This window comes from Furipterus horrens, unplaced genomic scaffold (assembly GCF_987537825.1).
Source record: "Furipterus horrens unplaced genomic scaffold, mFurHor1.1.pri manual_scaffold_5, whole genome shotgun sequence".
Taxonomy (NCBI): Eukaryota; Metazoa; Chordata; class Mammalia; order Chiroptera; family Furipteridae; genus Furipterus; species Furipterus horrens.
Window position 1 is genome coordinate 181,399,607 of NW_028327175.1, and position 14,508 is coordinate 181,414,114.

Here is a 14,508-nt window from a genome sequence, read left to right on the forward strand (position 1 = left end):
TGCCCACTCTGCCTTTTCCGTGAGCCCTGGACAGTGAGGCGACCCCAGCAAGGGGTTACTATCTGTTACTATCTGGTAGGAGGCTGGGCCCCCAGTCAGCACCCCTGCCCCCAGCCTCCTCTCCAGGGCAGCGCTCTTCTTTCTGTCAGGGTGAAACAGGACACACCACAGAGGGGGCAGGGGACGCTGGGCAAATCCAAGGAGGACCAGGCAGAAAGCCTTCTCTCCAGATCAGCATCTCCTAGAGATCACTGACCTGGGCTCCCAGGAACCTCTGCCTTCCCAGAGGGGCCACCAGCCATGACTCACCCACCCTGGGCGGCTAGAGCCCTGAACGTGGCTGGTCTCTCTCCCTTTCTCTCACGGGTACATGTGCACATTTGTACATATCAGGTAGGGGCTGTTTTGCTCCACAGCTCTCCCTCTCCTTCCAGATTGGGGGCCCTGCCCCCTCCATTAGTGAGGCCTTCAGGAATGACTGAGGAGCTCTCCCCTTTAATCTATAAAAGTAATTTCATGTTTGTCTGTTTGAAATAGAAGATGAAAGGCAGTGCGACTGGGGGCGTGAAGCCCAGCATGGCTCTACCTGCCCACCCCTGGTCCCAGGGTCAGAGGGAAGGAAAGCTGGGCACCCTGGCTAGGCAGCGTCAGCAGCATAAGGGCCACGCCCAGACCAAGTGGCCAACCTGGAGCCCTGGCCCAGAGTCAGCCACCACTGTAAAGTGTCACGCCACAATGTCTGCAATAAGAAACACAGAACTCCACTGTCTCGGAGAAACCAAAGGGCAAGGGTGAGCATCAGCCCCTGGGGGCCAGGACAGGTCTGGAAGCCCCTCGTCTGCCAGCCCGGCCTGACCAGGGGTTGCAGAGTTTTCTTTCTGCCACACTATTCTCTGATTCTCTGAAATGGCCACACACACTTTAAATCGGCCAATAAAAAGATACAATTTCTCTTCTGGGCCCGGCACCCCTGAGGGCTCTGTATTGCGGTGCCCGTGAGGTGAAGTTCAGAGCGTAAGCTGACACACCGCACTCTGGGAAGTGGTCAGTCTCTTCCATAGCGGCCCAGCGGTGCCTTAGGAGCCCTGCTGGGGTTTTGATTTGGGAAAACAAACAGAAATGGTACCGTGGGCCCTTTGTGGCCCCCACCCCAGGACCAATTTAACTAGAAAACTCTAGCTCAGCTGCTGTGGTGGACAGAGAGAGACTGGCCGACAATAGCCCCAAACTTTGGGGGAAAAGGGGACAAAACAAGCTGTCTCCTCAGCCCCTCCTCCCAGCTCCTTTTCTTACTACAAGTGTATTCTTGTAAAAAAAAGATTAAATTGCAATTTGTATAACATGGTGACCCCCAAATTCAGACGTTTCACCCCTTTTCTCTGGAAAGAATGTTAAGAATGCTTCTCGGCCTATCACTGTGGGGGGTGGGAGGGGGTGCGCTGCCTTGGCTGTAGGAACAACTTGTGTGGGAACAGGGCAGCCGCTCACAGCCCCAGGCCAAGACAGGAGCAAGGGCCGAGTCTGTCACTATAGAAGGCCAGACAAAAAGTCTATTCCCTTCCAGCTCCTGCGCACAAAGCCCAGGCCTCCCGAGCTGCTCCGGGCTGGAGCTGCTAAGGGCTGGGGGGCCTCCACACCCAGCCTCCCCCAAGCAGGACTCCAGCAGTCCTCTCCCCACCAGGGAAAGATGAAGACAGATGGGGCCGTCCTGTGAGCCTGATGAATGCGGCCCAGCCGGAGGGCAGCCTGACGGAGATGTTTGCCTGCAGCCTGGTTACGTGGGCCTTATCCCAGGGAACCTTGAAGAGGGAATCAGGTCTCCCTGATCCAACCCACCCTGCTGCCCAGGCTCCACTGCCACTGGAGGGAGGGAGGATTGAGAGGAACTTCTTGACAGTCCAGGAGGAGGAAACTTTAAGACATGTAACCCCCTCTCCCCACCCCCACCATGACCGTCTTTATGGGGAAAGCTAACATAAGGTAGGTGCCAGCCCTGAAGACCCGGATGTCTGCTTTGGGAAAGGCACTGAGTTCCAGGCTAGAGTCCAGCAGGGTCGGGCAGTCCCTGGCAGGAACAGCTCCCCCCCCCACCCACCCAATCTGGGCCCTGAAGAGCCAGGAAGCCTGGTGTCCTGTTCCCCTGCCTCCCCTGAGTCCTCTCACCCCTACCTGGCCTGCTCGTGCTCCCACCACAGCCATGGCCCACAGAACAGCCTCCTGGGCTTGAGCACCCTGAAATGCCCCTGACTCCCACTCCCCACCCACAGCTAAGAATACCTGTGGCCTCACACTATTTTATAGCTACTGTTACCACACTAGGTTCCTGATGATGCTCCCCAGAGCTCCTATGGGTGCTCATTCCTGCATTTGTTTGGGTGTAAGGACACCCCATCTTGCATGCGCTATCCCAAAATGCAACAATGGCTTTTGGGAGAGGGAATGAATGGGAGGGTGACAATAGTTCACCTCTCTAGATCTCTTTGGCTCCCAGGAGACAGAGGGCCTAAAGGTATAAACTGGGCCCAACATGGTTGTTAAGGAAGTGGGAGGTCTCTTCTTCCTCCCTCCCTCCCTCCCTTCCTTCTTTCCTTCCTTCCTTGCTTCCTCCCTTCCTCCCCTTCCTTCCCTCTCTTCTTTTCTTTGACCAACAACCACTTATTGAGCTCCTTCTGTACACAAGGCATTGCGCTTAAGAGAAACTGAAGGGAGATGTGAAGTGTGAATTCGAAGGAGACATTCCCTGTCCTCAAGGAGTCTGCAATCCAGGAAGGGAGAGAAGCTTATCATGTATCCGATTAACAACACAAAGCGTGACCTGGGGGGCACCAGAAGAGAGGTGAAAGAAAGTTTCATAAGAGCACAGAGAACATTTTTGGCTGTGAGTACTGAGTAATTGTTCAGTGAATGTCAGAACTGTGACAGGCAATGACAGGAAAGAGGGGGTAACCCAGGTAAAAGACCGGCAACGACCGAAGTACAGTGCTAGGGCACCTGGTTGGCAATCTGGTTTATCAGAGGCTTGGGTCCATGGGGGGAGCAAGTAGGCCTGCTCTGGCTTCCAGACCATGGCGGGCGCACTGCTTAGCAGGCAGAACCCCACGAGTGGTGGAGAGCAGGGAGTGGTTGTCCTAGTCCAGCCCTTCGGCAGGGAGAGTGAGAGAATCAAGGAGGCAGATAGGCCCCAACCACGAAGTGATGGAGACAGGAGAAGCCCATCAAAGCTGTCCTGGCCCTGGCCCTACCAGGTGAGAGGGAAGGGCCCTTGCCAAGCACACAGCCTCCCACATGCACGTGTGTGCACGTGCATGGCCCCCAGCACCCGCCCGCGCACACGTGTTCAGACACAATGGCTCAAAGGCCAGGCAGTCCACTTTGTACTGCTAACAAGGGAACCGTAATTACAGGAAGGGGCAGCCGGGCAGATAAAAGGATACAAAATTTCAACATCTGTTGCCATAAAGGGATAAGGAGAAGTGAAACGCAAAGTATCAGTTTGGTGTCAGTAGGCAGAGAGCCAATTTCAAAGAGTTCAGGGGGACAGAGGGGACAAGAAAGAAAAAGGAAAGGGTGGGGGGAGAAAGAAAGGAAAAGAAAGAAATTACAGGGTTCCTTAAAGAGGTAAAGAAAAAAGAAAATGAAAAACGCTGTCAGTAATACTTTCAAAGGAGAAGGCAGGTACTTTAAAGAGGGGCAATTCCCTTAATCAGCCTGACTGAGGGCCAGGCCCCCTGCCCGGTGGAGGCGGAGGACCTGGGGCAGAGACAAAGCTGCACCTGGGCGGGATGGGTACTAACAGTGCCCTCGGAGTGGCCCGGCACTCAGGACACCAGTCCCTCCCTACTGCAGGTGGTTTGTCAGGCGCCCTCGCCATTGCTAGCGCTAGTAGATGACCTGATATTCAGCTCCCATGCTCAGTCCAGGGTCCCAAGATAAGTTCCCAGCCCGAGGTGGAGCTATGACAGGCCACACAGTGGCCAATGAGGTAGCCCTGTGAGTTCTCCAAGAGTCACCAGCTCCAGCCACATGGGTCAGGATCATGGTGTGCTTTGTGATGGAGGTGCTGTTCATGCTGAAGTGTGAGCAGGGCTTCAGGAGGCAGAGAAGGGTCAGGCACAGGAGTCAGGTGGAGCAAAGGCTCAGAGGGGAAAAACAGAGGGCACCTGTCAGAACGTGTGAGAAGCCCATCTGCCCAGCTTTCACTGAGAAAGGAGATGAAGGGGCTTTAGGATGGAAAAGGAGGAGTAATGGGGAACCAGGGATGACCCTGGCCAGAAGGGGAGATGGGGGCCATTTCACACACATACGCAGCACAGTGCCTAGCCAACGACTCAAATCCTCAGTCCCAGGAAGAGCCAGGTCACCAAAGCCCACTCCTACCCCTTGCCCACCTGACAGGCCCCAGGCTGGCTCGGAGCTGTGGCTGGACCCACTGTGACACCTCCCGGTCTGGGATCCCAGGCCTCTCCCTCGTGTTGCCCAGCTGCCCACCACCACCAGGGCGACCACTGTGCCCTGCTCTCAGGGCACCAGATACAGCTCAAATGCCCCTTGACAGAGTATGACCCACAGCAAGAACAAGCCCTGAGGGCAGGGGGGAGGGCAGTGATATCTGGCCAGCAGACCCCAGCAGACCCCAGGCAGTGGGCGGGCAGGCAGTCTCCACACAGACAGCACCTTCCCTGGGGCCCAGCCAAGGGCCCTGCTCCAATGCAGACAGAGGACACAAGATGAACCTTGATTCCTCTAGGCCTCAGGCTCAGAAACAGGACAGCTTTAGCACAGTACCTTGAGGCCTGATGGGACCCCAGGGCCTAGCTATGGACACTTCAGTGGTTGGCCGTTGGCACTGTCTGTCAAGATGGAGCCCTTGAGGGCTGGGGACTGGGCCTGAAGAACATCTCCCTTCAGAAGCAGGAATGCTCTGGCCCCTCCAGGTTGGATGAAGGACTCCATCTTTCTCTCTGCCTGGTTTAGACAGGTTAGACATCCCATCCTTGGGCCCAGCCCATGGGCCCCAGGTCTAGGAGAGAGAAAAGCAAAAAAGAGGGGGCAGGGGGAGGCCAAGTTCCTTGACATCTAAGCAATGGTTATGTGCCACTGCTGCCCTCTGACCTCCAGCCAGGGCCTCCCCTTGCTTAGCCCCTGGGGAGAACAGAGTCTCTGGGAATGCTGGCAGAATGAAAGGCTGAGGGAGGCATGGTGACCTCGAAGGAGTCCCCAGGCAGTGTAGGTAGCTCCGTCTGCCTGAGGACAGGTACTGAGGGGCACTGACGGCTGACGAAGCACTGGTATTCGGCAAGGTACCTACACTTCTGTGCTCCGTCCCAGCCGCTACCCTCATCCTGAGGGCAGCCCTGGTGGGGCGGCGGGGGGGTGGGGTGGGGGAGATGCTCAGAGCAAAGCTGCCCCTCAGTACTCCTCCCCCGCCCCAAGTCGTTGCACACATAAAAGAGAAAATCTCAGTGCTCCTCAAGTTTCAGCGGTGACAGGTTAAAAGCAAAAGAATCCACCCAGCACCATACTAGGCCTGGCTGCTGAGTCCTGCCGGCGATGTTGCTCCACCTTCCAGATTGGCCTGTCAGTCAGGCTTTGGCGTTATTGAAAGATCAAACTCTGTCCTGCCTGTTCATTACCTTAATCCTATTTTCTACATGGCTTTATTATCTGCTCGGGCTTCTCTGGGAAAGACAGCTACAGAGAGAGTCGTCCTGTCCATCCACTTCCTGCCACCAAAAGCAGATACCTCCACCAGGGCACCTTTCCCTTGATCCCTGGACTGCTCGGTCCTCCAAGCTCCCCTGGGGACAAGAGAGGTGTTCAAAGAAAGCCTGGCTCACCTCAGTGGTGAGGAGGGCAGTCTGGGGACTAGAGAGAAGGCAATGCCAAGTGACACCAGGGCAGCCCTGCCACAGGCTGGTCAGAGGGTGCAGTGGCTGTTCCCTGTCTGGTTTCACTGAGGACTGTGCCCACTACCTTGTATCCACTCTCATGCGGGTTCTTTTTGGGTTCTGTAAAAACCCAGTGTTTGGGTTAGTGAGGTTGAGGGATTTCGTGAGAGAATGCCATTCAAGGACTGGTGCCTTAGAACTCCATCCTGATGGTCAATCTGTGCCCAGGCATACCTCCTACCAAGGCAGCCACAGGCCAAAGAGGCCCCTTCGGCATTACTCCCCCTTACAGTTGGGCCGCAGTGGTATACCCCCACCCCACTGGCCTGTCCGCCATCCTGGGCCCAGGTCAGTGATGACGCCAGACCAGGTCCAGCTACATGACTAAATAAAACTGACCTTCAGCAGACATGCCCGTCTTTGTTACTTATAGCCTTACTGTCAAGAGCCTTCTCTATGTCATGAAGTCAGCAGGTCCACCCCTGCCTTCACTAGTCACAGGCCACAAATGTTCAGAGGATTGAAAGGTGAGCCTCCACAAACTCCATGGTACCAGTGGAAGACAGCGTGGATGTGGAGGAAGAGAGGGAAGGAGACAGTGTACAGCTGGGGACTGCCTCAAGGTGACAGGCACTGTGTGGGCACTTTTTGAAAATAATCTTTTTTCATACTGGCTCTGTTACACAGGGATGATTAAGTCCTATTTACAAATGTAGAGACTGAGGCCCAGGAGGCCCCCAGGTCACAGAATTAATAAGCAGCAGTCAGTTCTGGATCCCAGGTCGGTCTGACCAGACGGTCTGTGCTCCCTGTCGCTCCTCATAGGCCCCCATCACACCAGAGGAGGGGCTCCTTCTTCCTCAGCCCCACTCAGATGCAGAAAGTTGCCAGGAGCAGGATTTGGCAGAACTAGCCATGGTGATAACTTTCACAGCCCCAAGTTTTCTGAAATCTAAAGGCCTGTCTTCAGAGGAGAGGTTCAACTTGCTTCTGGTCAGGATCACACCCCCAGGAAGCAGATCAAGCCTCGATGAAGGGTAGGCATTCTAACTCTCAGCACTATGCAAAGATGCAATGTGGTATTTGGTGATGCCGCAAGTTTCCTATTACTGCAGCTGGATCATCATTAAGAGCATTAATTAAAGTGTCTCATGTGTTATAAAAAAAGCATTTGGAAAGACTGACAACACAATGGATATTTTGAAAAAGAAAAAGATATGGCTAATACTTTCCTGGGGAGATGAAGAGAAAAGGAGCAGACAAGCTAGAGCAACTGAGGCAGGAGAAAGGCAAGGTGAGCACCCTGCTGTCGCTAATTACAGCATTGTAAACCAGAAGGTAGGTGCTGGGGCGAGTGAAGAGTTCTTAAGAATTGATGCAAAAAAAAAAAAAGTAGTGACAATACTAAATGCCATTGAGGATGTGAAGAAATTAGAGCTCTCATACACTGGGGTCAGGATGTAAAATGGTAAAAATACTCAAAACAGTGTGGCAGGTAAAAGTCTAAATGTACGCTTACCAAATGACCCAGCAATTGTACTCCTGGGAATTAATCCCAAAGAAATGAAGTCATATGTCCACACAAAAGCCCGCACACAAGTGTTCATTACAGCTTTACTTGCAAAGTCAAAAAATTGAAAACCCAAACGTACTTCACTGGGGAAACAAACTTGGATACATCTATACCAGGGAATGTACTACTTAGCAATAAAAAGTAAAGTGCTATTGATACATGTAACAACTTCTACAGGTCTCAAGAGAATTATGCTGAGTTAAAGGGGAAAAAAAAACTCAAAAATTTGCATACCATATTATTTCATTTATGGAATACTTCCAAGATGGCAAAATTATAGAGATGGAGAACACAGTGGTTGCTAGGGGTTGGGGTCAAGAGGGAGGAGATGGTGGGTTATGACTATACAGGATACATGAGGGGGTCTTTGTGCTGATGGAACAAACAATTTTGTATCTCGATTGTGGCAGTGGTTACCTGAATCTACACATGTGATAAAACTGCAAAGAACTACACCTATGTACACATGCACATACACACGCACCCAGAATCTGAATAAAGGTCTTTGGACTACATCGATGTCAATTTCCTGGTTTTGCTATTATATTATGTAAGATGTTAAACAGGTACCTTGCTGTTCTATTTCTATAGCTTCCTATGCATCTATAATTATTGCAAAATAAACTTTTATAAAACCACACAACAGAATGGAAGGTAATCAGATGGGACTGTGTCAAGCCTGCCAAGGTAGAAAATTGTGAATAAAACCTGGGTATATTTTAACTGTTCCGTATTATTCTTTTTATGGATCTGTAGGCTCCTTCCAAATTTCTTAATTTTAGAAAAATCATCTCTGAGGATAGTGCCACATAGTTAAGCACTCCTCAGAGAAAAAGTATCATAAACCCAAACTGTTGTCATCATAAATTTTACCTGAAATTATTTACCTACTACAAATTACTTCAACAGTCGACTCAAGCTAACAATGATTCCATGTGAGAAGGCGCCACAGCAGAGGCTGGCAGTGGGTGTCGGGGCAGTGGTCCTTCCCAGCCTGCTCCTGGACCACCCGGCAGCCAACTGAAGCAGGGGCTGGCTCAGCCCACTCTCTCCACTGCCTCCCTGGCAGCTCCAGCCCCACCCCCACCGCAAGCCATGGTGGGCTTAGGAATCTCTTACCTGTTGAGGTCCCAGATTCTTAGGGGTGAGAAGTGCCCACAACAAGCCGTCCCTGTCACAAAGGAGCTGCCAAACAAAAGGAGAGCACAGTCAGATCTGGCTTGTCAGAACTTGTGGCGGAAATGGCTACACAATCGAAGGTGCAGTGCTCATTCTCCAGGGGATTCTGGGGTTAAGCCAGGATGAGAGAAGCAGCCAAGAAAGCCATCAGAGCAGTTGCGGAAGACCGCTGGGAGCACGGTGAGCACTGCAACCCAGAGCTGAATGGCCAGAGGAGCCACAGGTCCAACGACAGCTGAGCCCGCTGCTCTGACTCAGTTGGCGTGGTATCTACCCAACATAAAAAACAGATCTCTAGGTGCGCAACTTGGAGGCCAAGGGAGAGCATGCGTGTATGAAGTTCACAAAGCCGTGGAACAGAAACGGTCTCCTGGGATTAGACTGTTGGATGCTGGAAGGTGATGCCTGGTCAGAACTGAGGGCGGCTGGGGGGCATTCCTGGAGATTTTAAGAGCTCGGGGCATCTGGTAATGGGGTACAAGCACAGGGCAGGTGTAAAGCCACTGGTCTGAGAAAAAGAAAACGATGAAAGGTGAGTAAGGATATGGGAGGATGAAACAGGAGAAATGCTAGTACATGAAGGTGAGGGAGAGAGAGAGTAGGGAATATGAGGGGCCAAGCAGCCAGTCTGCTATGGAGAATGGGGGTCCGGCTGAGTTTACAGGACAGTGACAGACACTGCCGAGAGGCAAGTGAGAAGGAACACTCCTACCATATTTCTGAGAGTGTGTCTTGAACCCTTAAAAAGTTCAACAAACACAATCTGCAGTTTCATTTTACGTGCAGGCAGTGAGAAGGCTCCATGCAATGAACCAGGCTGGCTGTAGTGCTAGGACTAGAACTTGAACCTAGGCGCCAGGCCACTCTTTTGTTAGAGGATTTGACAGGGGTGGGGAGGGGAAGCTTGCAGGAACCCAGGGCCTGAAAACCTAAACTGCAAGCAAGACAGCTGAAAGCAGCTGTGTCACTCAGGAGCCCGTGGCAAGGAAGGGCCATGTCCCTACATGTCAAGTATGGGGGGAGGTGGACTGGACATACTAATGACATGTTAGCAATGTGGGGCAGCAGCCCACCCTCTCTGGCCCTGCCCAGCACCTGTGGCTCTCTGATCCCAAGCATGTCAGTGGGGAGATGGATTTCCGCAGAGAGGGCTCTGAAGAAGCCCATGGCTTTGGCTGGGGGTAGGGAGGAGGGGGGAGTTGGCCTGAAAGTTACTGACTGGGGAGATGTTGGGGCAGGCACTGGCCAAGCCACTGATTTACAATCAAAATTGCAGGGCAGGTGTCTGCTTTTCAACCCAGACTAACAAAATGGCCACGTGAGCCACCCTGTGGCTTCCATGCCTCAAGCCAAGACTTCGTCTAGGGACATGTGCCATCATCCTAGCTTCCTCTCAACCCATAGGAATGTCAGCAGCCACTAAACTAGGGTGGTGTGCCAAAACTGCCACTCTGTCATGTCCCGAGTGACTCCCAGCCTGGGAAAGTGGCTGCTGGACAGTGAAGCTCCCAACTACAAAGCCGGGAGGTGTTGTCCTCAACATCCCCCGGCATTTTCCTCTTGTGGGAAATCCATTAATAACTAGTAAAGCCAATTGCCTTGGGCTGGAAACATAAGAGCCACTTGGAAATTGTTCAAGCAGGCAATTGGGCTCTCCAGATTTTTGAGGATTGGACCCAGGTGAGGGGCCCCAGCAGAGATATCTCTTAAGGAGGCCTATGGCAGGCATCTGACCTGCCAAGGCATAAATTAGCATCAAGGAAAGTCAAAAGAGAGAGAGAGAGAGAGAGAGAGAGAGAGAGAGAGAGAGAGAGAGAGAGAAGGTAGGCATCTGGAGCCTGAGACCCTGCCACTCCCACAGCTCTGACCTCACAGCAGGCTGGGGTGGAGATGGGAACACCTTCCCCCGGGACTCCTGTGCTTCTCTATTCCCGCCCACCCACCACCCTGGCCCTGTCCATCTGCCACTAGGAGAGGTGCCTCTCACCTTCAAACCCCACGAAGGCCTTTCTTAATTGCCTGGATAAGACACCTATGAATGTTCCCTTCCATAAACTGTTTTTCCCTCGTGTCACCATGGGAAGTAGGGAGGAAGAGAAGGGGGCAGAGTAGAGAGTCCCCCCTGGCACTTATGAGGACCTAAGAGTTGAACCAAATTGAACACACTCAGCAAAAGATGATATAAGCAGCAGTCAAGCAGATTTGAAGCCAGGTTCTGCTGGGGACACCTACCAGGACTCAAACCCAAACCAGGGACAGGGACAGCAGACCTGTGCCAAACAGGCAGAGACAGAAGCTGCTGCTCCCAGGTGACCTGACTATCCCTCCTCTGAGTCCCCATCACACTCTGATCTCACCTCCTTGGGACAAATGGTACTTTGGGGGGTTATCTTCCCATGTTCTCCTTGAGATCATGAACTACCTGGTGGCTCTTGTGTATTCCAGTGCCCAGCACAGTGCCTGACCCAGAAGAGGTGCTCAGGATAAATCTGTGGACTTGAACTGAATGACCTTCCAGAGCTCACAGCCAAATAGGATGAGAAGCTAGTCATATGGGCTGTGAAAGGAGTCCCTTTGCTTCTTAAAGGAATAATTCCCAAATCAGCAAATTCAGATCCGAATGACAATGACACAGTCATACATCGTTGGGGCTATGAAGTCCCTCATGAGCACCACAGCCAGATAACAAATGAGAAATACCAACAGCACCTAAAAAATAATGTCAAAAGTCTCTCCGTCCCTCACCCCTCTCTCTGTCACACACACACATGCACAGGCTCTCAAAGCTTGAGGGTCTAAAAGTCATTATGACTCCATAAACTCTACTCTTTTTGGACAAGAAAGCCCTTACCAGAAGCCAGCCGTCTACAGTTTCTCATTCTGTGCCCAGGCCCCCATCCTACCTTACTGGCCCCCTGGCCCCAGCTCCCAGAAGCCTGGCATCACAGAGATCATTACCAGGCCCTGGCAGTAGAGGTAGAAGCCCTCACATCAGAGAGAGACACACCAGGAGAACTAGGGATTCTGGGACTCAAGTTGAAGAACAGAAAATAACAAAATATAGGAGTAAGAGGAAGGTAAGAAGGTAAATTAGCTGAGTTTGGGCAGAGTGAAAAGAAGGTAGATTCTTGCTACCTCTGCCTATTTTAGGCCCTTTTAATTATATGAATGATTTATTGAGCATTTACTAGGTGCCAAGTTCTGAGCAAGTGTTTCAAAACCATTATTCTATCTAGTCTTCATAACCCCGTGCAGTAGATTCTACTTTCCCTAGTTTACAGACGAGGAAACTGAGACACAGAGCAGTAATGTAAGTTGCTCGAGCTCACACAGGGAGCAAGAAGGACTGGAATTAAAACCTAGTCAATCCTGTTTCCAGAGCCCAAGTGACTTTATACCCCTGGCCTCATAAGTTCTCTCCCTAGCACCTAGTATAATACTTGACACATACTGAAATGCTTGTTGAATGAACGAATGGACAAATGACCAAAATGACCCCACCTGGAAGGAGAAAAGAGAGACAGAGTGGCTCTGAGGTGGGACAGAAGTGGCGTGCTCAGCAGCTGTGCCCCGTGGCTGGCCCGGAGCCGCCCAGCTGGCCCAGGCCCCAGCCGCCTCTGAGCAGGGGCTGACACACTTTGGCAAGGGAGGCCACTAGAGCTGTCACATCATTCACCAACATGCCCATCAAGTGTATTCAGTTCTCTTCAACCCGCATTGGCATTTTAATTACTGTTGGGTAAACTAATTTGTACAAATGAAGGCTGGGCTGCCTAATAGAATATGCAAGCTCTCTGACCTCTGACAGGCACTGACACGAGATACAAAGGCCGCCGAGGAAGGCTTTTTATCTGAGCCTTATTACTCTCTATTACTCCAATTAGTCAGGCTCCAGTGCTCCTAATTGGAGGAAAAATTGCAATTAAATCAATTTTTGATGGGCTGCAAGTGGGCTCCAAACTGCCCGGCTTGTGAAACACTGATATTATAGCAGCAAAGGTCACAGGCCTCATCAGCACCTGGGAACCCCCCTCCCCGATTTCCCTTGGCTCCCTCCTAAAATGCTGCAAGGAAACCCCTGCCCCTCCATCAACCCAGCCAGCAAGGGTGGGAAGGAGGGAGTCATTAGAACATGTCAGGTCTCATTGCTGCCACTGCCATCTGCTAACCTGCACCACTGACATCATTACAGCAGCTAAGTCCCGAAGCATGAATGCAGTGCGAAGGTCACCCAAACCCACTCAGTGAGGGGAAACCAGAAGCAGAAGTGCAGTGGCAGTACTGTGAGGGAGGGACCAGTAGAGTGGGAACAGGAGGTCAAGAGAAGTCAATAAGAAGAGAGATATAGGCCAGGGCAGGTGCAAGTGTAGGGCAGCCAGTTTCCAAGATCCAGCCAACAGGGTACCCTGAGCCACCTAAGGAGAAAGGAAATAGATGTGTTTGGGAAGGGAAAAAAAAAGAGGCAAAAAATTTTTATACTCTCCAACAAACATCTCACCTTGAAGCTGGGAAAAGATCCACCTGAATGGGAGCACACTTGTGGGGCCTCCTATCCACAGCAGTGCCTGCCTGTGAAGGGTGGGGATACCCAGAACTAAAGCTGTAAGACCAGGGAGGGGAAGGTAAACACTGTTTTGTTCATCAAACTAAAAAATAAGAAGACCTTTTTTTTCTCTCTCCCTATAACAAAGGAAGCAAGAATATACAATGGAGAATGGACAATCTCTTCGATAAATGGTGTTGGGAAAACTGGACATACAAAAAAGTGAAACTAGATTATTACCTTATACCACACACAAAAATTAACTCACAATGGATTAAAGACTTGAATGTAAGACCTGAAACCATAAAACTTCTAGAAGAAACACAGGTGGTAAGCTCGTAGACATTGATCTTGGCAATAATTTTTTTGGAATTGACTCCAAAAGCAAAGTCAACAAAAGAAAAAATAAACAAGTGAGACTATATCAAACTACAAAGCTTCTGCACAGCAAAGGAAATAATCAACAAAAATGAAAAGGCAACCCACTAAATGAGAAAAATATTTGCAAATTACTGGTATGTATCTGATAAGGAGTTAATACCCCAATTATATAAAGATCTCATATAACTCAACAGACAAAAAACGAAAACAAACAAAAAAATCCAACAACAATCTGATTAAAAAATGGGCAGAGGACCTGAGTAAGCATATTTTAAAAGACATACAGATGGACAACAGGCACAAGAAAAGATGCTCAACATCACAAATCATCACTGAATTGCAAATCAAAACCACAGTGAGATATCATCTCACACCTATCAGTATGGCTATGGAGTATCAAAAAGATAAGAAATAACAGATGTTGACAAGGATGTGTAGAAAAGGGAGCCCTCACACACAGTTGGTAGGAATGTATATTGGTGCAGCCACTATGGAAAACATATGAAGTTCCTTTAAAAATTAAAAATAGAATTACCATATGACCTAGCAACTATTTCTGGGTATTTACCTGAAGAAAACAAAACCACTTTCAAAAAGATATATGCAGCCCCATGCTCAATGCAATGTTATTCACAATACCCAAGATATGGAAACAACCTAAGTGTCCATCAATGGATGAATGGATAAAGAAGTTGTGGTACATATAGACAATGGAATACTACTCAGTCATAAAAAAGAATGGGACCTTGCCATCTGTGACAATATGGATGGGTCTGGAGGACTAAGTGAAACTTTTTTTAATGTTAGCTACTATGTATATTGTATTAAAATATGAAATGATGACATCTTAGAACTGAAGAACTATGGTAGGTTCTAAAATAAATACTGTAAGTTTAAAAGACAAATAGATCAAAACAAAACAAAAAAAGAAACTCATAAATTCA

At 50.2% G+C, this 14,508-nt stretch overlaps 1 protein-coding gene across 4 annotated transcripts in view; it reads right to left on the bottom strand.

Annotated features, from left to right (window-relative positions):
* The window catches only part of FBXW4 (F-box and WD repeat domain containing 4), a 75,662-nt gene that overhangs the window by 2,961 nt on the left and 58,193 nt on the right, over positions 1-14,508 (bottom strand). Inside the window, exons 6-8 of one of the 4 annotated variants that reach the window (XM_090278451.1) lie at positions 13,139-13,240; positions 8,581-8,646; positions 2,624-2,815 (exon numbers count right to left, since the gene is read on the bottom strand). In XM_090278451.1, coding sequence (XP_090134577.1) covers positions 2,656-2,815; positions 8,581-8,646; positions 13,139-13,240 — 328 coding nt within the window. In that variant the 3' untranslated portion in view covers positions 2,624-2,655. Of the gene's footprint in view, positions 1-2,623; positions 2,816-8,580; positions 8,647-13,138; positions 13,241-14,508 lie in introns of those variants that run through there. The other 3 variants (XM_090278449.1, XM_090278447.1, XM_090278448.1) reach the window with 3 other exon arrangements.